This window comes from Apodemus sylvaticus, chromosome 1, assembly GCF_947179515.1.
Source record: "Apodemus sylvaticus chromosome 1, mApoSyl1.1, whole genome shotgun sequence".
Lineage (NCBI taxonomy): Eukaryota > Metazoa > Chordata > Mammalia > Rodentia > Muridae > Apodemus > Apodemus sylvaticus.
The window spans coordinates 113,851,409-113,875,775 of NC_067472.1; the positions used below are offsets into that span (position 1 = coordinate 113,851,409).

At 39.5% G+C, this 24,367-nt stretch overlaps 1 protein-coding gene across 10 annotated transcripts in view; it reads right to left on the minus strand.

The window, feature by feature from the left end:
- Positions 1–24,367, minus strand: part of Dlg2 (discs large MAGUK scaffold protein 2) — a 1,203,331-nt gene that overhangs the window by 34,933 nt on the left and 1,144,031 nt on the right. For all 10 annotated transcript variants that reach the window (XM_052158733.1, XM_052158754.1, XM_052158740.1 and 7 more), the window contains one exon: positions 24,247–24,322. In XM_052158733.1, coding sequence (XP_052014693.1) covers positions 24,247–24,322 — 76 coding nt within the window. The remainder of the gene's footprint in view (positions 1–24,246; positions 24,323–24,367) is intronic.

A 24,367-nucleotide genomic window follows, 5' to 3' on the forward strand; every position in this document is an offset into this window, starting at 1 on the left:
CTCAAATCATACTTTAAATCTTATGCTTTGTCCCTGTGGTAGATGCCAGTGAAATCTATCCTATGGGCCAATCTGGCCTACTATGTGATTCTGTAAATGGAGTGTTTATTGGTGCACACTCATGATCACTAACTCTATAGGAGCCAAGATAAATTCTAAAATATACATATCTGGTCTTTTACAGGGGACAAAAAAAAAATCAATCTAATCTGCTCTTTGTAGAGTCACCAATGAATCCTAGAAGTCCAGTTCAGAACTGTTCTCAGGTCTCATGTTACCCTTTTATTTTATTTTTTCAAATTTAAGCCTATTCATTAGACAAGATTCATCCCACTTCCCTCCTTGAAACTTGGTCGCTTGGTTGGTGACTGCTGGTACATATCTGTATTTCATCACTCACTCCCCGATGAAACTCTTTATCCTTAGTCCCTTCTTCTAGATCTTTCTCACTTTTCAGTCTCTAACATTTGGAAGGGATGAATGTTTATTTCTTGATCTCCTTCCCACTTCTTGCTCATCTCTTTCATTCCCTCCCTACATATGCTCCACAACTGATCTATCACACCAATGGTTGAGTATATCTAAATTGCCCTCCAGCTGCATTTCTTCCATGAACTGCACATTCATATAGACTTGCCTGGCTGTCTATCATCTCTACTGTCTCATGGACAACCTCCAAACCACTTGACCAAATCTTTCCCATCTTAGACAATTATAACTCACCATTGATTCTAAAACATCATTTTTGTTGGATGATCAATGGTATATACACTAGAATATATGGCTTCAAAATTAAACTAAGAGGGACAAGATGACGAAACAGATGTTCTCAGCACACACTCCGTTCTCAAGCAAATCAAGTAAAACAACCAAAAGATTTCTGCAAACAAAACAAGTATGTGTGTAACTGAATTTTGAGCTGGGTGACTGGAGGGAAGACTCTAGAAATCAGTAAGAAAGACACTGACTCCTTTGAATAGAAGCAGGACAAAAGTATATACAAAACACCTGCCACCTGGTTCCACAGGGGAGGATGGGTAGCGGGGAGGTATGTGCGTGTTGGGCGACAGGGACAGCTTCCCTTTAGAAGGGTGAAAGAGACTTTGAGGGTTAACTCCAGCGGCATCTAGATCAGGGGCTTGCAACCGTCCTAATGCTGTGACCCTTTCCTCATGGAGTGGTGATCCCCTATCATTAAATGATTTTCATTGCTACTTCATAACTATAGTTTCGCTACTGTTATGAATCATAGTGTAAATATTTTTGGAGACAGACATTTGCAAAAGGGACGTGATCCACAGGTTGAGAACTTCTGATCTAAATGATAATCCTAGCTGTCAGGAAGTCCCATGATCCCCCTGTACTAAGATAAGTACTCTGAACTTTGTTCAGCATTCTTTTGGCATCTCCCAGGGACCACTCTGGGTTCTGTAGGCAGGATCCATTTTAAGAAGTGTTCCAATGTCTGAATTTGCACTGTATAGGGGCCAGAACACTCAGTATAGTCCCATTTATGAGACTCCAGACATTTCAGTTTTCACTGGTTTGGACAAAGCTATCTTGCAAACACGAATTGGCCCAGAGGAGTAGCCTACATCTGCTCACTGTCCTGCACTGTGGGGAATGGAGAGTACTACACTGAGGAAGCAGGCAATAGGAACTATAGTGTGTCGTCGTCCCCATCAGTCAGGGGCACTTGGGTGCCGCTCTGGGGTGAGATGTGTTGGAACATACATGTGCACCTATCTTCAGCTCTGAAATCCTCATGAGTCTGTGAGTGGCCATAGTGAAATGATAATCATGTACAATGAATCTGTGCTAATTAAATACTTTATTTTCTTAAAAATGTGAAAATGTATAAATTATATAGCCCACATTGGCCTCAATTGTGTGACCCTCTTTACCATGTCCTACTGGCTTGTACTACCACAACTCCCTACATAATTTCAAAGATTTCTTTTTAAAATCTATGTGTTTAGTGGGCAATGATGGCCCATGCCTTTAACCCCAGCACTTGGGAGGCAGGGGCAGGGGCAGGGACAGAGACAGGGACAGGGACAGGGACAGGGGCAGGGGCAGGGGTAGGGATAGGGGTAGGGGTAGGGGTAGGGGTTGGAAGATTGCTCTGAGTTTGATGCCAGTCTGGTCTACAGAATGAATCCCACAATAGTCAGGGCTACATAGAGAAACCCTGTCTTAAAAAAAAGAAACAAAGTACAGCTTATGTATTTTTGTGTCTATGTGAGTGCATGTTATATGTGTGTGTAGGTGCCCAGAGAGGCCAAAATAGGGTGCTGGAGATTTTGGAGCTGTAGTTACAGGCATTTGTGAGCTGCTCAGTAGTGGTGCTAACAACTGAACTCTGATCCTCTGGAAGAACAAGAAAGGCTCTAAACAACTGAGTCAGCTTCACTGATGAAAAAGAATTAAAAAAGGAATTAAAGCCCAATCAAAGGCAGGAATATAAAAAAATCTTAATGAGATTTAAGACAGTACACATAAGTAATTGAATGGAATTGAAAAGATGATGCAGGATATAAAGGGGAAATTTGGCAAAGCAATAGAAAAGACTCTTTTTTAAATTAAAGAACCAGATAGAAATCTTAGAAGTGAAGATTTCAATAAAAGTAAAAATATGGTTGAGAGATTAAAAAACAGACTAGGTAAAATGGAAGAAAAAAAATTACACAAAACCAAAAAGAGAACACATTGAAGACCCCTGGAACCTCATCAAATGAACGAAGACCTCTGCTTTTGGAATTCTCAAGGAGAGAAAAGTAATCAAAGCTACAGGAAATAAATAATAAGGTTCACAAATAGAGGAGATATGGACATTCATGTACAACAGAATTAATATGATCATGAATAGAGAGATAGATGTTCTATGGAAGTAGTTAAATGGTAGAGAGTTTTCGTAGTGTGCATGTGGCCCTGAGTTCTGTGTGTAGCAAGATGCAATAACACGCATATGTGTTTACACACACATGTATAAGTACAAGGCATATGTGTGTACACACACACATGTATAAGTACAAGGCAAAAGTCTCTGAATGCCAAGTGACATGGCTATCCCCATCAGACCCACAGCATATTTCCCAACAGAAACTCCCCAGTCCAAGCAGGAATGCACAGAATGAACATTTTAAGTGATGAAGGCAAGTACTACAGGAGTGTTGAATCCAGAGGAGTTATCCTCTGGAAATGATCCGAAAGCAGGTTCCACAGCACTTTTATTTTCATATCTTTTAGATTCAGAACATGATAAACATTCAATTCTACGGAATGCATAAACTGCAGTGTTGGGGGCAGTGTTCCCCTTTGAAGCATTGGAAAAGATTTTTGGGAAAGGCAAAACACAACACAGTAGAGACTCACTAGAAAGAGGCAGTGATAAAAAAGTAAGAGACACCCTCAGGACTAATGCATTTCTCTTCAGTGAGTGTCTCCAATTTTCACTTTTTCCATATATCTTTATGTCGTGGTTTTTACGCTCAATGATCTGAGTTATTCTTAGATGCCTTTTATTACTGTTAATAAAAATGGGATGGCTTAGTTGTGTGTTTGTATGAGGTGCATTTTCAGTTCTATCTAGGATTCAATTTTAGAAAAGTTATAAAGATTTTAATGGCATCCATAATGTCAGTAAAATGAGCCATTTAATTTATCTTTTTAAAGTTTCTCCCCTAAGCTTATTGTTTTTCCCAATTAAAAGGACAATTTGCTCAAAAACTCCTTTTGTGTTGGGCTGAGGGGGATGGGTTGGTTTGTAATGTATTTGCCTCCAAAGGCTAAGGATCTGGATTCTACATCTCAAGTCCAGATTGGGGAGTCGGGGAGGGCGATCTGGATATGGTGGCACACGCGTATAATCTGTGTTGAGGAAATGGCAAGAGTGGGTTTCTGGGCTACTGCCCCAGCCTAACCTAACTACGAGGTCCAGGCTAGTGAGACACCCACTCTGCAGAAACAAAAAGAGGGGTACCTGAAGGAGGATGGGTGCCAGAAAACCTCTGTGCACACAGACACGCATATCTGTACACACTTAGACATGTGTAGCATTCCAAAAACACTGTTTCCTGCCAGAAATTGAAAAGAAATAATAGAAAAAAAATACCTGTTATCGGTGAAAAGCAGATCTATTTTTTTCAATTTAATTATAGTGGCAATATAATTTAAAATCTTGGTTTAATGTACTATTTTTACATGTATGACTCTAAGAATTGTTTGTTTGTTTTTTTTTTACTTGTTTGTTTTTTGAGACAGGGTTTCTCTGTGTAGCTCTGGCTATCCTGAAACTCATTCTGTAGACCAGGCTGGCCTCCAACTCAGAGGTCTGCCTGCCTCTTCCTCCCAAGAACTGAGATTAAAGGGATATGCCACTGCACCTGCTGGCCTTAGGAGTGTTATTTAATTTCTGAGTCTCAGTAGTAGATACTTAAGTGTGACCAAAAATATGTCAAATGTATCAGAAGTGTAACAGTAAGTGAAGCTCTGTATGGCAGAGCCAAGGACAGCCATAGGGACAGTCTGTCTGCACATGCTTGGAGAGAGAGCTTTGTAAGCATCCGTTCTAATGAATTAATGGAATGAAATTAGAATTCACAACACAAATATTTGGGAAACTATCAAAGGTATAGTTTGCAAATAAAAATCCCTCAGTCAATCAAGGGGTCAAAGAGGAAATCAGAGAGAGGAATATACTTCTTAATGAATGGAATTGAAGACATAAGGTGCCAGACTTTATGATTACAACTGCAGCACAAGATAGAGGTAAACATCGATGACAAACAGATCTCTAATTAATAATCTAATCTGAAAGATATTAATCACTGAAAAAGATGAATCAAACTAATCTAAAACAAGGAGGATGGTAATAATAAAGGTTATAGCTGAAATCAATGACATAGAGAATATAAATGTTGGAGATGAACAAACCCAAAGGTGAGTCTTTGAAATGATTATCACAGTCGATAAAACTTTAACTTGACTGAGCAAGAACAAGAGGCCACACTCTGGAATCAATAATGAAGGGGGCCAGAGAGATGGCTGAGCCGCTAAGAGAGCCCACTGTTTGCTTTTCCAGAGGACCCAGGCTTCGATTCCCAGAACCAATGTGGTGGCTCAACCCCCCCATAATGCCAGTCCCTGATGCTCCAACATGCTTTTCTGGCCTCGACAGGAACTGCACATATGTGGTGTACAGTCATACATGCAAGCAACACCCCACGGTAAAAATAATAAAATCGTTTTAAAAAAGGATAAGGTCTTGCTTGTGTGTAATCCCAACCCTTGAGAGGCTGATCAAAGAGGATTATTAGTTCAAAGTCAGCCTGAGCTACATAGTAAAACTGTCTTTAAAAAAAAGATTTTTACAGATCCTACAGAAAACTTTAAAATGTATATAATTTAGATACCATAGACAAACCAGGCAATTTTTTAGGAAGACATGAACTGACTAAACCCAGGGGCTCTAAATAAACCAGTAACACATAGGAGGTTGGAAAAAGTAATGATAAAAAAAAAAGATTGACACCAAGTAGCTTTGATGTTTATTCTACAGACTATAATATCTTAAGAAAAGTGTATATTAATCTAAGTTTTTCTAAATGTTAGAAGATAAAACATTTTCAAATACACTTCACGTCCAGTATATCCCAGAGGCAGAAGTAGAAAGGAATATTACAAAGAAAGATGACTACAGGCCAGTGTGCCTCAACATCATGACATAATATTTCAACATAATACTTAACCCAGTTAATTTACCACAACTAGCTTAAACACTCTGTGCTCCCAGACACCTGTCTTCCTTTCCATTTCTAAGCCTTCTGCATTCTAATGAAGGTAACTTTTATTGCATTTTAAATTACTGTCTTAGGAGAGATCCCAATAGTTGACTCCTTGAATTAAACACTCTGGACAGCTTAAAACAATATGACACAGCCAGATAGCTTTCAAGTGATCTGTGCTGATTGACATTTCCTCTGCAACCACTTAATCACACTCTTCATTTGTAACGGGTCCAGTGATGGATCCCTTGTTTTTTTCTTTTTCTTTTTCCCCTTTTCAACATCCGCATGTGCTTCTAATTACCTTATTATAATGTAAGGTGTTTATGGAAGAGGATTGTGAGCCATGCAAGTCCTTGCACGTCACCATCCAGTTACCTGTTTGAAAGCTAATTATGTCTTAGAAGAGCTGAAGCTTCTATTATCTTTCAAGTCTTAGGGTAGGACACAGTGAACTATATGAAAGCAATATATTTGCATTCAGGAATCAAATCTTAGACATACTAACCAACTGATCAAACGATATTTCTGAGTGTGTGGCAGCACTGCTCATCAACAGACAGGAAGCTTTGTTCCAGTCACATGGGCAGGTATTCTTGAAATGCCTTAAAAACTCTTCCAAGAAATTTAAAAACAGGTTTATTTGTGTGTGTGTGTGTGTGTGTGTGTGTGTACAGTTCCTGAGGAGGCTGAGGAGTGTATAAGAGCTCCTGGAGTTGGAATTGTGATCTCCCAGTTCTGGGGACTGGGAACCCAGTGCTCTTAACAGCTTACCTGTCTCCACATCACACCTTATTGCATTTTGTTCTCTCTCTTTCTCTCTCTCTCTCTCTCTGCCACCTCCTCCTCCTTGTGGTGGTGGGAGAGAGGACGCCATCATCCCGTAGATAGGCTTGCTCTGGCGAGCTCAGCTGAATGTGTTTGTTATAATCAAATGTGGCTGTGACCTCTGCCTTGATGAGCTGAGAAATTATCAGAGAAGCAAATACTGCCTATGCTGTCATCCCCATGCTGTTTACCACACCTAAGGTTCTCCAAAGCCCCTCTGCCTGTGACTTCAAACCCGATGTGGCTATAGGGTTGTAGGTAGAATTTTGGGAAGACATGTAACTGACTTCTGTAAAGTTTGTTGGAACTGATGGAACTTTTGTCCAGAATGGGGACACTCATTCATTCATTTTGTTTATATACCAATGATAGTAAATTATCAATAAACATAATTCCTTTTTTTCTTACAAACAAAATATGCCATGCCTTCTGCTGAGCCCTTAACAGTTTGGCCTTCAATTCAATATTGGAACTAATTCAAAATTGGAACTAATAATAAAACTAGGAAGTATCCTGATAATGTGCCATGTGCTTGGGAAATTTATAGATCACTTCCAAGAGGAAATTGCCAGCTTCTGTAACTCAAATTGGTTGCTGTACAGTTCTATAATGATCCAGCCTTTTGTCATTCTATCTCTCCATACTACAGCTTAGACAACAACCCACAGATTTGAAAACAAAACAAAATGGAGCAAATACCTTGTGTTCTCTACTGTGTTCTTTTTCAAGTGTCTCATCAATGGGAAACATTGAGATTACTTTTAAATAGACATGCTAGATTTGCAAACAGGGTTCATAGCAGATATTGGTCATGCTGCTCTTTATTTTGAAAGATTCATTTAATTTTAAGTTCGATGCATATTTCTGTATGTTTACCTGTGTTTGTATATAGAAACACATGTGCGTGTGCCCACAGAGGCCAAAATAGCGTGTAGCTGAAGTTACAACTGGCTGTGAGACACTCAATATGGCGGCTGGGAATCCAACTTCGGTCCTCTGGAAGAGCAGCGAGTACTCTTAACCACACTGTTAATTCTTGGTTTCAATGTTAACTCTACTACCTTTTGTTATAATTTGAAGCTTCTTGCCATCTAAAATTCTAAGGCCACAGTGGTCATTAATGTCCATTGGCCACAGGATGAAATACCATTTATCATTCTCAAATTCTGAAACTACGTTCTAAGTCAAATAAAAACAATTCCATTTTAGTTTGCAGTTCTCCAAAGGCCTTGGCAATCGAGGGAGTTCTTTGATTCTGATGATCTGGAATGTGAGAAATCAGCTAATGAAATACATAAAAATAAATAAGGTCTTTAAAACAGTGTGTGTGTATGTGTGCAGTATCTGTTCATGGAAGTCAGAAGCCAGCTTTGGATTCCTGGGGATTGGAGTGACAGGCAGTTGTGAGTGCCCGGCATGGGTGGCAACTGAAACCAGGTCTTCTGAAACAGCAGCAAGTACTACTAACTGCATAGCTATCTCCCTAGACCTTAAACTACTTTAAAACATTTTAAAATTAAAAATGTGTGTGTGTGTGTGTGTGTGTGTACCTATGCATGTGTGTGCGTGTACAACTTGTAGGAGTCCATTTTCTCCTCCACCATGTGAGCTAGGTTGTCAAACTCAGCTTGCCTGGCTTGGCAGCAATGCCTTTATCTGCTGAGCCATCTCATGATGCCAAAAGCCATATTTCAAGGAACCTTAGTCAAATATTCACTCGGTACATGTCCAGACAAGACTCCTTCCCTGACTGTTCTAGTTGTCTCCATCTTCATCTTCAGAGTCATCTAGTTTGGGACTTTAAGCTTCTCTGATGACACTTTAAGCTCTAATGACACTACTTTCATAACTCATCTTCAGCTTTGTCTGTAAGGACCAGAATTGTGTCTTAAATAATTCTTTTGAATTCTGTAACCAAGCCCCTATTGTGTATGTGTGTGTATGTGTGTATATGTGTGTGTATACATGCATATGTATATTGTGTATATACATGTATACATATATATTGTATACATATATACAGGGCCCACACACCCAGGAATCTAGGCACATGTAGCTTTGTGTCTTCTCTTAGGTCACTGGTCATTTCCTCTGCACTCACAGGCATAGGCACTGGGATACAGTATGAACCAGTTTGGAGAGGCAGCTTTGCCTAAGGTTGACTGTCTAGCATGAGGTTAACAGGCAAAATTCAGGTAATAAATGCTATGGCTGCTCTGAGGAAAGATGCCTGGTCCCGGTCCAGACCTGAACTCTCCTGATTATAAGAGCTTATGAAAGTCACTTCCTGTTCTCAGCTTCAGCTCCCTCTTGGTCTCACAGGAAATTAATGAGATGACTTCTTTTATAACATTTGGAATCCTTACTGTGAAGATGTTTCTTCCTGCCTCTCCACCGCACCTTTTTCTCCTGTGTTTGCTCCCTTTCCCTCCTTTCTACATGCAGAGGAGAAAGGCAGCCAGCTTCACTCTCTGGTTAGATGATGCCTTGGTTTCAGGAGCTGACGGTTGCTTTTAGTTTCCCGATTTGGTCATTTGATTTCACCTCCAGATCAATGCACAGGAGGTCACGATACAGCACTGGTGACCCAGGAGTGACTGAAGGCAAACCAGCACAAGGCAAGCACAATAACTGAAGTGCCTTTTCAATAATGCAAAGCCTGATTGAATAATTCTCATTTGAATAATTCTTATTTCCTGCTTGAATGAAAGGGAGGGGAACTTAGAAACAGAGGCAGATTCATCCTGCAGCTGAGACTTTTGGCCCTCAGTCAATAACTGTTAGGAGACAGAGTGCATCTTAGGGATTAGGGCTGCCATTAAGGATTCAGTTAGGTGGCAGGTGAGCTAAGAGGTGGGAGAGCATTGGTTGCTACTTTGGGCTCTTGGATGGAGTCCACACAGAATCTTTCATCTGAACATTTCATTTCAGGGGTATCATAGTTAATCTTTAAGTGGATTACATTTTCTCAGGCCAGTCAAGAGGGGTGCATCATATTCAGAAAGAGGGAACATATGAGTAGTCTGAGGGTTTCTCAGCACTTCAGTATTTTCTTAAGCACAGAAAAATCAAATATTGCATGCTCATCTTTAAAGAGTAGAAGATAAAAGAATGAATTTGGATTTCTCCATCATTAGGCTGTCAGGAAAAAGCAAGGAAAACATGTACACACATGTCAAGAAAATAAAATGCTCTTGGGCCCTCCAGGCTGCCTCCTGTGCATGCAGCAGTCCTGCTCATGCTTGCTGCACAGTCTGACATACTGATTCTGATTTCTGTACCAGTCGCTGGTTGAATTTGACACTGTAAATCAAATGTCACTTTAAATCTGCAGACAACACGGCATAATTTCCCTCAAATGCTATTCATGCTTGGGAAGAGAGCTTTGTACCATGTTTGGAAACAGTATTCCAACATCAATTTCATTCCACCTTTGGGGAAATATATCCGAGGTACATAGAACATGTGCCTGATAAATAGAACTACAGAACAAATGATCAAGTCTCAGACCAAGGAATGAAGAATTCACATCCAAATAGAAACAACTTCATTTGAATGAATGAAGAAAATGTGGTGTATATATACCACAGAATTTTAGTCAGCAATAATGAGGAATGAAATTGTGTTCCTTAATGGAGAATGGCTGGAACTAGATAGCATCATGCTAAGAAAATTAAGCCACTCTCAAAGCAATACCCATTCATTACTTTAGGGTCCTAGAGGTGTGGGGTATTCATATCGCCTTTGACTGCTGTAGGGTTAGATGTAGTCAAGCACACAGGGCTTTGTCATTATGTGCACACAGTCAACTATAACTGTCCCACTGACTTGCCAGAAACCATAGTCAGGCTTTCAATTGGGAATGGTGAATAGTGAAAACTAAAGAAAGAAGGGAAGAAAAATATAAAAATCTTACCCTTGATTAAGTTAGCTATTGTTAAATGGGCTAAGGTTTCTCTTATATGTTGAGTTTACAACAAATACAGGAATGTGGATGGTAAAAAGAAGACTTTTAAGGGTGAGTAAGAGAAAGAGGTAGGGGAAGAACAAAAGAGGCTAATGCCATTGGAAGGGGGGCATTAATGCGTGTATAGAAATGTCACAACTCAACCTATTGCTTTGTTCATTAATATATACCAAGTAAAGATTGCTACAGTAGACATTGGGAACATAAAGTGATGGCTTTCCAGTGTGATGATCACTTGGATAGGGATAGCTACAAAAGATAGAATAGGCACAGAGGATGGAGGCTGGCGAAGACTCATGAACATGTTTTAGAGGGACTGTCACATAAAAAACTGACAGAGAAGACCTCATCTTCAAGAAGAACGGCCTACTAATGACGGTGTGCAAAGGTACCGGTGGCCTCCATCCTCCCCCACCCCACATGAAGGGGGAGAGGTGAGAGGCTATACAGAGGGAGCAGAGCACAGAGGAATGATGCAAAGAATCAGAAGATGTTGTCAGCTACAAATGGCTCCACAGGCATTTATTTCTGTTGAAGAAAGAAGTGATGGGTGAAGGGGTCTCTCTGTTTTTCTATAGAATTGTGCACAGGATTTGGAAACTATATCCTTTTATCAGTGTACTTGAAGTTTAAGTCCTGGGGAAGAGTTCTGAATCTGACAGAAGAGTTGCACAATCTATTCTAAAAGTCTGGGCACATTTGTCTACTTACTGTGACATGATACTAAGCTGTAAGTAACAAGAATGAGATTAAAGGTAAATGGATGAGAGCTTATTCTCAGGACTTTCCCAAGCTCTGATGATTTAAAATAGGAAGGTCAGTGTGGGCGGGGCTATAGTGTGGGTAGGGCAGAACGGGAGTGCTGCTTCAGGCAGACACCTGCCCATGCAGCTTAGAGAACACGGCTGTGCATGAAACAATAAGGCTGGAACATCAAAGGTGACTTTACGGACATAACCACATGCAGAGCAAGCAACCACAGAGGGGACTGAAGTCTGATAAGTCTCAGAATTCTCTCAGCAGCTAGAGCCTGCCAGGCTCTGTCCTAAGAGCTGGGCAAACAACCAGGAGTGAGACCCAGCAGTAACCTGGCCATGGCAAAGGAATATGTTAAAGTATACCATATATTAAGTATACCTTCACCTTAGAGAACCATGTATGACAGACCTAAGTCTTCCCATCACTTGCAAGTCCTAAAGACACTTTGACACAGCAACATCAACAAAGACATGGGAAGACAATTGAATTTTCTAAATATTACTAATCAGATGATTTTGAATTTTATTATGACATATAAATGCCATATACTTATAGTATATTCACTAACTTTAAATTTATAGATAAGAGCTATAAGCACTTTGGCATTTGTACTGAAATGGACATTTACGTGTGTTTGGATGACATAATCACAAGGAAATACAGTTAACACTGGAGGTAGAGGGTCGGTCTAGGAAGACGGCTTTCTATAAGAGCCACCCTGATGGATTCCCAGCCTCATGGGGTTGGGATAATTTAATGAGGAAAATCTTTATTCATAACAAAATGCTTGCCTTATAAATGTCTTTGATAAATGTCAATTTATCTTTGACAAATGTCAGTTGTATTCTTATTATATTTCAGCAACACTAGCCAGGGTGGGATTCTTTTGATTGGCAAATGTGGACTTGCCTATTACCAAAAAGAGAAAAGCAGTTTACTTAGATTTTGGGGTCACTCTGAGTGGGGATAAATTTTTCTTTAATAAAGCAGTTATTCCCCTGAGCAGTAATCACAGCTCTGTGTAGGTATATGCAATAGAACTCATGGTCTTGCTTTTCCTAGGGCAGGCTTGCCAGTTGGGAGTTAATCACCAGGAATAAAGAGTGACTAGGTTTATTACACACATTGAACTAATGCTTCACATTCACTAACGTGTTAATTCTTTGTGCGAACTGAGAATAAGCCAGTTAGAGAGGAGAATAATTCACCTTGGGGACTCCTTAAGAAAAACATTCATCCCTCCCCACTCCAAAAAAGTTCGTCTTCAATTTCAAAGAGTGGGAAGGAAGACATCTTTACAAAATATTAACGAAGTTATAAAACCATCAAAGGCAGGTGACTCCCTTTTGCTTCTTTTCTTTCTGGAGGGCCCTGGATTTCACTGACAAAGCCTGTGATGTCAGCGACCAGTGGCTGTCATCCAAAGTTCTCACCTTTGTCAATGATGGAAACCATAGAATTCTCATGGCTAGCAAAGGGGGTGCTTCCTATAGCGTCCCCAGTGATACCTGTTTATGTCAAGTGTCCTTGGTGAACAGAAACATATTTATCATTACACTCCCGACCTCCACAGGTCATGATGCATTTTCAATAGTTTGGTTTCTTAGCCCTGATTGTATCTCTGTGAGGCTTATTAAGTTATAATTAGTAGGTACATAGATAGAAAATTAAGAGTAAGCTATACATGGATTCTATGTTATGACTCTATAGATAAGAATAGTTCATCTTCAATAAAGCAACTTTACCCTTTTACACATTGCATTTTTCAAAAGTAACTGGCATGTCTCTGATAACCTGGCTGATGTGAGGGCTGGGGACCCAGTACAGCATTTGCTGACTGCCCAGAAGCAACAGCTCGTATGTTGAGAGCGGCAACTTCTCAGGAAGCCTATGAGTGTATCATAGCATACACAATACACATAAAATGCAGTGCAAGGGCAATATGACTATTTTTACTTGCTGGGACTTTGTCTGTAATTACTGTCCTGAGGAGGCTGTATGACTGAACAGTCAGCTCTGAATCTTTTTCCTCTCTCTACCAGTGGTTCAAGCTTTGGCAGAGGGAACTCCCTGTGGTCCAGAGAATGGCCCCAGGCCTTCTGACATGAGTCAGATTCATTGAATCCTTGCAGTGAATCAGAGTTTATACACGAATGACTCCCAAAGTAGAACTGGGTTTGAGCCAAGCTTTCTGAATAATACTTAATATCGTGAATTAGTAGTAGAAACAAAGTTTAACAATGGTTCATGCTCTCATCTGATAAAACTGCAACTTGGTATTCATATAATCACAAATTATACTTCTATTTATGTTATTTTACTTTAGCATACTAATTGAATGGGTAGAATCATATTTTTATGTAGGACCCTGCTAGGCTCTCTGCTAGCTCTATGAGCTTGGTGAGTTGTCTTCTTTCTTAAGTTCAGTCTTTTAATCTGAAATGGGCCCATTAACTTTATTTAACTCACAGAATTATTATAAATAGCAAATAAATAATACTTATGAAGATAATCTATAGAAGGGCAGGAAGTAGAAAAGATCTTGCTTATGAGCATGACCTTGGGCTTGATCTTCTAGAGTGAAAATGAAAAAAAGGACTCTATTAAAAAGTCCTTTCTCGCAGGCTGAATGAACCTTGGGGAGCAAACCAGTAAACAGTACCCCTCTCTGGCTGTTCAGTTATTGCCTGCAGATTCCTGCCCTGAGTTCCCTGGATGGTGGACTACGAACTGTAAGATGGAATAAACCATTTCCCCCTCGAGTTGCTTTTTCTCCTACTGTTTTACCACTACAGTAGAAGAAAAGCTAAAACACAACCAGATTTTTCTTATACTATTCTGTGAAAGCTTTATAACTTTGTATTTTATGTTTGTGTACAGCATTTCCACTTAACTTTTATAGATGTAAAGTGTGTATCTTGTATATGGACATTACACTGTTACAGGACAGTGCTGGAGGGTTGTTCTCCCCTGAACTGTCTTTGCTTCTTCATTAATTATGTAGACCAGCTATGCTGCTGCATGGCTATGCTGCAAGGGTCTCTATTCAGTTGCTTTTCATTTAGTCACTTTTTAAAAACCGATTTCACATTGTCTACTTTACTGAGGCTCTGTCGTGAGTTTTAAAGCAAGGCACAGCTGCTCCTCTTACTTCATCAATATTGAGTTAGCTTGACATATCTTTTCCCTTTTCTATATAAATTTTAAAATAAATGTGTTTGTAGAAACAAAAAAAAAGTCCTTTCTCCTCAAGCATAGGTCAAAACTAGGCTTTGTGCAAGGAGTACAAGAAATGGGGGCAAGCTCCCCTTCCTTTCCATCCTTGTAAAGGGGACATGAGCCTACAGGGTGAGCACTGCTAAGAGTCTGGTTGCTGTAGAAAGTAGTGTTTGTGGGATGTGTGTGCGATGTATATGGACATAGGTAGGAGTGGGAGAGAGGTACATGAATGCCTCTAGGATCATCACATAGTGCCTCCTTTAATATGGTTCTCATTTTAACATATGTGACAATGAAAGATATTGGCCACTCTGATATCAAAGCCTTTCTACTACACACATGTATATGAGACACATACATTCCATCATGCCCAGTGGTGTCTGAGAAGCTTGTTGAAATACAACATCGAGCCACTATCCCCAGAGAATCTGATTCCACATCTGATGTATATGGACATAGGTAGGAGTGGGAGAGAGGTACATGAATGCCTCTAGGATCATCACATAGTGCCTCCTTTAATATGGTTCTCATTTTAACATATGTGACAATGAAAGATATTGGCCACTCTGATATCAAAGCCTTTCTACTACACACATGTATATGAGACACATACATTCCATCATGCCCAGTGGTGTCTGAGAAGCTTGTTGAAATACAACATCGAGCCACTATCCCCAGAGAATCTGATTCCACCAACTAATCACCAGAGCTGAGTCTAAGCATCTTCATATTTAATACAAACCTTGGCTGATTTTGTGGGCATTGCAGGCTACTTTACTGCTCAAGATATTTTATAGTTACTTTTCTCATAGCCTCACTTTGGACCTACGTCAGTCAGGCTGACTCCACTGACCCCTTCTATAACGGAATGGATTCTTGGTCTCTTCATGACCTGGTTCATGTCTCCTTTGCCTTCTCTTCTGACACCCCAGCCTTTGTGCTGAAATAATACCAGTCATCTTTGGCTTTTGTAGACACACAGGGCCATAGGAAATGATATGGTATCATTTCTACCTATAAATTCTTTTGCATCTGGTTACTTTTGTTCCTTTGATACTCATTTTGTCTATTCTTTCTTCTGAGCTCCAAAAGAAGCTTAAGTATTTCTAGACTGAATTCAGATAGCACCCTGTACTCACCTCTCATGTAGGGATTACTCAATTCTGGTCCTCACTCACACATAGAACGATTCATGATTCCCAAAGGTAGCTGCCATGTCTTATTGATAAATGTACTTCAATTCCCTAAATCACTACCTGCTTCTAGGTGTAGCTTCAAGATGGTTCTGAAAAGCTTAAAAATATCCTGAGAAGCAACAGCACAAAAGAAAGGGATACAGCATAATTAACAAATATGCCTTTGATATTTTAATTTATCCAACTCTCACCAACTAAATCAAAGCTTAATCAAGCCAATGAAAGTAAGATCTAATTTGAAACACTTAAAATTTTCACAAGTTTTAAATTTGGTTTCTTTCCTTGGGGATTAAGTTGACCAAATACATTCAAATGCCAATATGAAAATTACAAATTATGGCTGAAAAAATAGTAGAAAGCTACACAAATGAAATTTAGTATGATATATATATATATATATATATGTGTGTGTGTGTGTATGTACACTTATGTGTAGTAGATAGTATTTTTGAGTTATATATTGTACTCCATTTGGAATATAAGGTTTCAGATTAAGTTTGGTATTTCAATAGCAATTTTTTTAGATTCAAGATGGAGATCTATAGAACAATGCATATGAAGGAAAAATACACTAGAAACATAACTTATTCTTAATGCCATTCCATTGAGCTGTCTGGGAGAGAAACTTTCCAACCTTCTGAGCTGCTTATAGGGTGTGCAATGAACTCCAGTTTTCCAGATTTTACAAACTGCCATCCATGCTAGGTTGGTAGTGATGCCTTGGAGTTTCTGCTCCTGTATGCTATCCCTTACCCACACTCCTGTAAGATACTCCAATAAAACTTACTGACTCACCAAGCTGGGCTTTGGTGGTAACCTGATATTCAGCTGCCATTGGTTTCATATCTGGGTGATTAGATATTTGTTCATATCTTCTCAGGAATAGTGTCACCCAACACTCTCTGAGAGCCACCTAGGAAAGTCATTACCACTCCATTATCATATAATTATCTGTGTGTGACTTGGGAAGGTCTCAGTTGACAGAGGAGTTTGAGGCTTAGAAACGTGATTGTGTGTTCTAAAAGAGCGTGATTTAGCAGTACTGCTCAGGCTGGAGAGCTGACACTGGAGACCTTTCTTTTTTTGCTCATGTAAGAAGGTATGTCTGGTTAATCTAGATTGCATCCTGGGAAAGAAGAGAAGGAGAGATGCCAGACTCAGAGAACCAGTTAGGAAGCCTCTAGAGGGACGAGGATGGAAAAGCAATGATAACCACCAGAGAAAGACTTTTTCTCATTTTTTTTAACTTTGAGAAAAATCTTGTCTTTCTGTATGCCCACAGGGTACTATGACTGATGACTTTTCTTTCATCCCCTCTACCTGAATCTCTAGTCTATCTAAATGACATTTGAGCTTTTTACCCGGCTCCTCTATCCACAGATTGGCTCCATGAAGGCCTATAGATCTATTTTGCAGGAGTGTGTGGGGGGTAGTCATAATTCATCTCTGAAAATGTTACTTAAAGCCTGTGACAAAAATCAATTCCTCTAACTCACGCTGGTAAAGCAAATATAATTCCCATTTTGATAACAGAACCATTAAATTGCGTTTATGATAAATGGTACAACCCTGGCTACCAGCAATCTTGTGCTACATGAGAAGTTCTAAGAATCAATATAGTAGAACAGTTTCTCAGTACCAATGCCAGTTTGATTCAGGGACACTGCTGTCACTGGCTTTTTTGAGGCATCATTCTGCTTGTTCTTCTCCCTCGCTTAGCATCTGCTCCTACCAGGATCCCAAGGCCTTGCAAAAAGGCAATTGTTACGAGGAGGCACAAGGACAGATCTTCATGGCTGATAATCCTCTTTGATTAGTTCTTTGGCATTATTTCTGTTTTCCCTTTTCTCTGACTTTTAGTTCAGATTTTGAGAGTTTCATACCTGGGATACTGCCACTTTTTCAATGTCCTTCCATCATCCACCTCCAAACCGCCCTCCCAGTGCACTCTGGGTTGCTTCTTTCCCATCATGTAAACACAGTGCATGGGGTAATCAGCATGTGCCATGTGGACAACATGCTAGGTGCAGAGGTATTAGTAAACACAAGTTCACATCTTTGCCTGTAAGACCTCACAGCACAGTCAAGTACACACTATAATACAGGTATCCTCGGCACAAGCTCAGGAAAACAAAAACAAAAACAAAAAACAAAACAAAAACCGACTAGGTTTGCTGTGACCACCCCCCCCCCACAATTGTTCATTTTCTGCAGGATGAACTACAAGCTTCCCAAAAGATTTAAATCATCAAAACTATCTTTCCCCTTCTGGGCCCTTTTATTCTCCCCTTAATAAAGTGTCTTTTGCAGTGAAGCTAGTGCTCTTTATTTCCTGCCTGGTCGGTGGCCTGCTCCTACCTGCCTCCCACTTGTTATAAATTCCACTGATCCCTTTAAGGTTGCCAACTCAAAGTCTCTGAGTTTGTAAGCCAGAATTTCATTTCCTTTGTCCTTAAGAGTAAGATCTCTGGTCTTTCCTGGGTTGTGGCACTATGACTTCCTCCCTATAGGGACCAGTTCTCTCCCTGAGAGCATTTGCTTCTCTGGGCCAGCTGTTAGGGTATAGACTTACTTCTCCATATTTTCTTACACTGTCTGTGCATCTGGTGACTGAAAAAACATGTCAGCCAATACCCATGCCCTCGTGTTATCCTCCTAGGCCACTGTAGCACAAGGATGTAGCCCTTAGCTTACTTCAGAGATACACACATCAAAGAAAAAAACCTTTTCCCTCTTGGTTAGTTTTTGACCAAGCTAAACTGAACTCAATTTTCTTCTTCATTTTTCTTACTGCCTAAGTGTGACATGCCTCCCTGGAACATGTCATAGTAAACAGATTATGAACTTTGGGATCAGCCAGGCATGAGTTAGATTTACTTTTCTAAAACTCACTTTAAGTCTACAAAGAAGTAAATGATTTCCTTTGGATTTTTGTAGTGGTATTTAATAATGTATGGAAACTGGATTGTTACCACTTAGGCTCCTGCTACTTTGTGTGTATGTACCTTCAAGTATGAGAGAAGGTGTTCGCATGTGGCAGCCAGATGTCAGCTCATAGTCCCTTTTTTGTACACTCCAGGATCCGCAGCCCGGGGAAGAGTGCAGCCATAGCAGGCAGGATTTCCCACTGCAGTCTACCACCGTGTTTTCTGAGACAGAAATTCCACTTTGTTCTTGCGTAAGATGAGTTATTACATACTGCATACTGGCACTCATTCTCAACTAGAGCTTGCCTTGTGGGCTAGACTGGCTGAGTAGTAGTGATTTCCTCTGCTTCCTGAGCACAGAGAATGCAAACACTTGCTCTCTTGCCAAGTTTTTATATGGATTTTGGGGATCTAACCCTGATTTTCATGCTGATGCAATAAGCACATTACCAGTTGACCACTTGAGGTGTCTCTGCAGCTCCCTACACTTTTAAGAGCACCCACCTACCCTCTTCCTTCTATCCCAGAAGGGAGAAAGCCAGAACTAGCTAGTATTTCTACTTTCCTTTACACCTCAGGAGAGGTTTATGGTATAAGCAGGACAGTTTGTGAACACACTTACCACACCTTGCTAACACTCTTCAGTAAGGATACAGACACTGCCTTGCATGTTCTCCTACATATATTTCTCTTCTTTAGTTATAGGGATTTAAAAATTAACATGAACAACAAAGTTCAGCATGTTATCATTCTGTCCAATGCAGTACAGCTTGCCCTTGAAACACGAATTTTTAAAGACCTCTCAACGAGTAACAGAATGACCCATTAGGAAAAGAATAAAGAAAAAAAGAATTCCAAGAACAATGAAAGAAATTAAGGGGTGATGTTTACATGAAGTTTATATAAAGGGTAGTCTGAGTGAAACTCAAAAGGAACTTCATAGCTATTCCCAGGAAGAACTTGACTACCCTGAGACTGGCCGTCCTGAGATGGCTCTCTTGAGACTCATCCCAACAGATGACTGCAGCAGAGTAGTCAAGGTACGCTGGGAGTATCCATGTCATCACTATAATAGCTCATTCCTCTACTCATTCAGACAAAGCATTGGCAAGTGCAACAGTGGAAGACAGCATGTTTGTACTTGCAGAGGTTAGAACTCCAAGTTCCATCTGAACTTTTGCATGAGCCTTGTCATCTTCCTTGTTACCTCCCTTTGCTGCAACTGCCATTATAGCCTCCATGGTCTCCTGTGCCTGACTCACTCGCTTCTCTTTAAGTCTAACTGTTATGTTTATGCTTTTGCCTGTATGCACAAGTATCTCTAAATTAAACTCTAAAATCCTGTTCAAACATCACCTCCTCTTTTAACCATTTTCTTTCTGTGATTGTTAATATGAATGGTCAACATGATTTAAAATTGTCAGGGAGACAATCCTCTAAGTATTCTTGTGAGGGATTATTTATTTTGGGGTAGTCTTTGGGCAAGACTGTGAGGAATTATCTTGATTAATGGAGATGGGAAAACCTGCCTATAATGGGTGTCACCTCTCCCTAGGCTAGGATCCTGAAGTGGAAAAGTGGAAAGTTAGCTGAGCACTAATATTCATCTTGCTCTGCAGAAGTTTCAAGGGCAAGATGCTCTGCATTGGACAGAATAATTATGTGCTGGTGCAGACTTAATGTGACCAGCCCCCTCAACCTCCCCCCATCCTACACTGTGGCTGTAACAGTCTATGTGAGTCCAAATATGCCTCTCCTCCCTTAAGTTGGTTTTGTCTGGGTATTTTATTACAGCAACAGGAAAGTTAATTAAGACCCAGGCATAAAGAACACAGCAATGAAAAAGACATGTTAGGTTGTTAAAAATGACCTGATCTTAAACCTGATTTTTGTACCTTCCTTACTAATTGTGTGATCTTGGACTAAATTAGGCAGTCTTGCTGAGGCTAAGTCTACTGATCTTTAAACAGAAAACTATGGTTTGAAAAAGTTATGGGATGATCCCTGTGATGCTGTACAATTATTCTGTTGATTCCAATTGTCTTTGTGAACTCACTGAGAGATCTTGCCCTTGTTGGTTGCCTCACGTGGTACCTTAAACAATTCCACCTGCTTTGTAGCACTTAATGTTACTTTAATCAATACCCAGTTCTGGAAAAGTGACTCAAGCATTAATAAAGCAGTCAAATCTAAACTCTTTGATGAAGTATTACTGGTCACTCCCAGGCTGTGCAAGTTAGTCAAAGTTCTCTGTTATTTATCATCTGTAAGCAGGAAATTAATAGAACACCTAGTATTACTTTCTCATCAGGAATCAATAAATATTTCTGCCATTTTGGAGTCCGGCTCAGTGGTTGAGAGCACTGACTGATCTTCTAGAAGATCAATTCCCAGCATCCACATGGCAGCTCACAAATCTATAACTTCAGTCCTAGAGGATCTGACATACATGTGGGTAAAACACTAATACACATGTAACAAAAAGTTAAAAAGAAATCACTAAATTTTTTTCAACCATTTTTGTATTGAAGTGGTGGTTGTTTTAAAGGACTCTATGCCATGATGTCATAGACCCTCATTTTTAAGAACAATACCACATGTGCAGATGAATTTCTATTTCACCTAAATATTTTTGGGCAAAGTAAAATACTATGTCACTGGTCTTCTCAATGATACCTCTAGATAATATACAAAGGACAACATTGTAGCTTGGTTAACCAAAGCCTTGGCGAATGTTCTACTCTAGCTATTTTCAAAGTGATACCTATTGGCCATATTTCATAGTATCTACCCTCCCCCTACCAAGCTACATTTGAAAAAAAAAAAGCAAAGCAAAGAAAAGAAAAAGAATGTGATGTAAAATGGTAGGAGGAGTTATTTTATAACATAGCAACAAGACATTAGTAAGGTCCTCAGTGGGAAAGTGAGCTAAATTCAACATGGCACTGAAGAGGAATGCTGGAATGAGAGAGGGAAGGGTTTGGTGACTACCCTTATCACTAACTGATATTTGCAGAGCACCAATGTGTCCCTAACAGTGCCCATGAGCATCCTGCTTACAGCAGCAGGAGAACCTGAGAATCTTAGTATCAGTGAGGCCTAGGAAAAGCCTGACTAGGATGGGCAAGAGCATTTAGTCTCCAGACTGATGGGCCTGGGAGTGACCAGAGAACTAGAATTGCCTTTTTGATAGCTGTATTTTTAAAAGACAGTAAAGTTATAGCCAATGTCAGCCAGAAGGGTAAGAGACCTAAACTACTTATCTCTGAGAATAAAACAGAGAGACCTGTCTTGGAGCCCCTCTCCTTTGATACTTCTAAATGTGTCAGAAATTCTGGCCAGAAGAATTAAGTAAGAAAAACAAAAGAAAAGAGAAAGTCATCCACATTGAAGGGGAAATAATAAAATTCTTCTTTTGCATATGATATATCTTGTATATAAATTTTGAGAAAGTCACTAAAACTGTCCAAAGTACAAATGTTATAGGATATAAGATCTACAATTGATAACAAAATTTCTAAACATTTGCCATATATGATCTTAAATGAAACAATTTACATGCAAAGAAATGCAGTTGGAATTTGGTGCCTCTCCATGAACAAAACTAACTCAAAATTGGTTAACACTTTAACCAATTGTAAGAGTTACAACTATAACCTTCCTACAAGAAAATACAACATAAATCTTTATGACCTTGGATTAGGTAATGTTTCTTAGACATTGCATTAAAAAACAACAAAAGAAAAATACATTGGAAAAAAGTCAAAAACAAAATCCTTTGCATCTCAAAGAACACTGTCAAGAGAATAGGATGAGAACAGAGAAAAATGTATAAAAAAAGGTGTTAGAAAAGCATTTATCTGAAAAGCCTTTAAAGGCAGAGCACAGGGGCAGGGGGATGGCTGATACTGAAAATGCTTGCCTTATATAAGCAAGAAGACCAGAGCTCAGATCATCAGAATCCATGTTAATGCTTTCTGGGTGTGGTTGCCTGCCTGGGTGTAATTCTAGCCTCACAAGGCAGAGATGAGATTCTCAGATCAAGCTGCCCTGCAAGACCAGAGGTATCGGTAAGGTATAGGTTTGATTGAAAGACATTTCCTTAAAGGTGAAAAAACAATGTAAGAAGATTGTTGACATTAATCAGCCACACACCTATCCTCATATACACCCTGCCACATATGAGTCCCCTATCCCCCCCCCACACATCCACATTATAGACACATCCACATGAATAAGTGAAGAAAACTGTTTTACATGTCACCGCCCCCAACCCCCTGCTCCTGGGTATATGAAGAGACTCTGCAACCCAGTAACAATAACACCAGGAAAATCCCAACTTAAAAAGAGACTGAATCTGAGTAGATATCTCTCAGAAAAGATAGACCAATAGTACATGAACAGAAGCTCACCAGATCAACTGATTAGGAAACACAAATCAAAATCACAGTAACACACACCTTCATATAGCTCAAGGTAGATATAATTTTAAAAAACATAATAACAAGTATTGTTCAGCATGTGAGGAAATCATAACACACATGCACTGATGATAGAAATGGGACGTGTAACCATTGTATGAAACTATCTGGAAGCTCCTAAAACATGCAGTGCAAAGCCATCATATTGCTGAAGGGATTGGCAATTTTACTGCACTATGTAATCAAGGAAAGTAAAAACATGTCCATATCAAAATCTTGATATAAATGTTCACAGTAGTGTTATCTACAGCAACTAAAAAGTGGAAACACCTCAGATGTCTGTCAACTGATGAATGGCTGTGCTAAATGTGGTATGTCTGAACAATGGAATTTTATATGCCCAAAAAAAGGAAATGAAATACTTATTTATTCATGCAACAGTATAAATGCAACTTGAAAAAATAATGTGTTATGGAGTTAGAAGCCATAAAGGAGCATATTCCATTTATATGAATTAATGAATTGTCTACTGGCATATCTATGAGATAAAAAAATAAATTTTTGACTATGGTTAGGTGGGGAAGGGAGGTTGCAAACCTCTACAGGATTTTTTATGAAGTGATGACATTTCCCAAGCTGACTGTGACAATTGAAGTATATGCTTTTTAAAGGTGAAAAGAAGAAATGTACATATGAGCGTTAACTGAAGAACTTTGTAGTTGATTCTTTCCTATGTCTGTCACAACAATCTACATATTCACTTAAATGATCCATGTCTGTATTTCTGTGACTACAGTCTTAACTGTATAATGTGTGTCAAACTAGATACATTTATAGTTGAGCCAATACTGTTGATGAGATGTGACCTTTTATAACATTTACAGAAAATACCTAAACTATGTTTTATTATCCTCATATAGTCAACATATCAGTTTTGTTATAACTGGCTTTGTCCCCACTAATTAGTATATTTATAATGAACTGGCTTTATCAGAAATGACATTACTTCTAGCAACACATTTGTGACAGTTCTCTTTTGTCTAGCAGCACTATTATTTCTTTGCTATAAAAAGCCTGAATGTTAATTATCACTAAATCTACGGCAACCGAGAGAACAGCCCGTCTCCATCGATTTGTACCTACCCCTTTGGAATCAATCACGCCAGGTTTTGCATTGAACTTCACTGTCTTCAATCGGGCACGCTCCTTTCTTTCCACCCTAATGAAAATCAACAACAGTCAGTTAAGTGACAAGGCATTTATA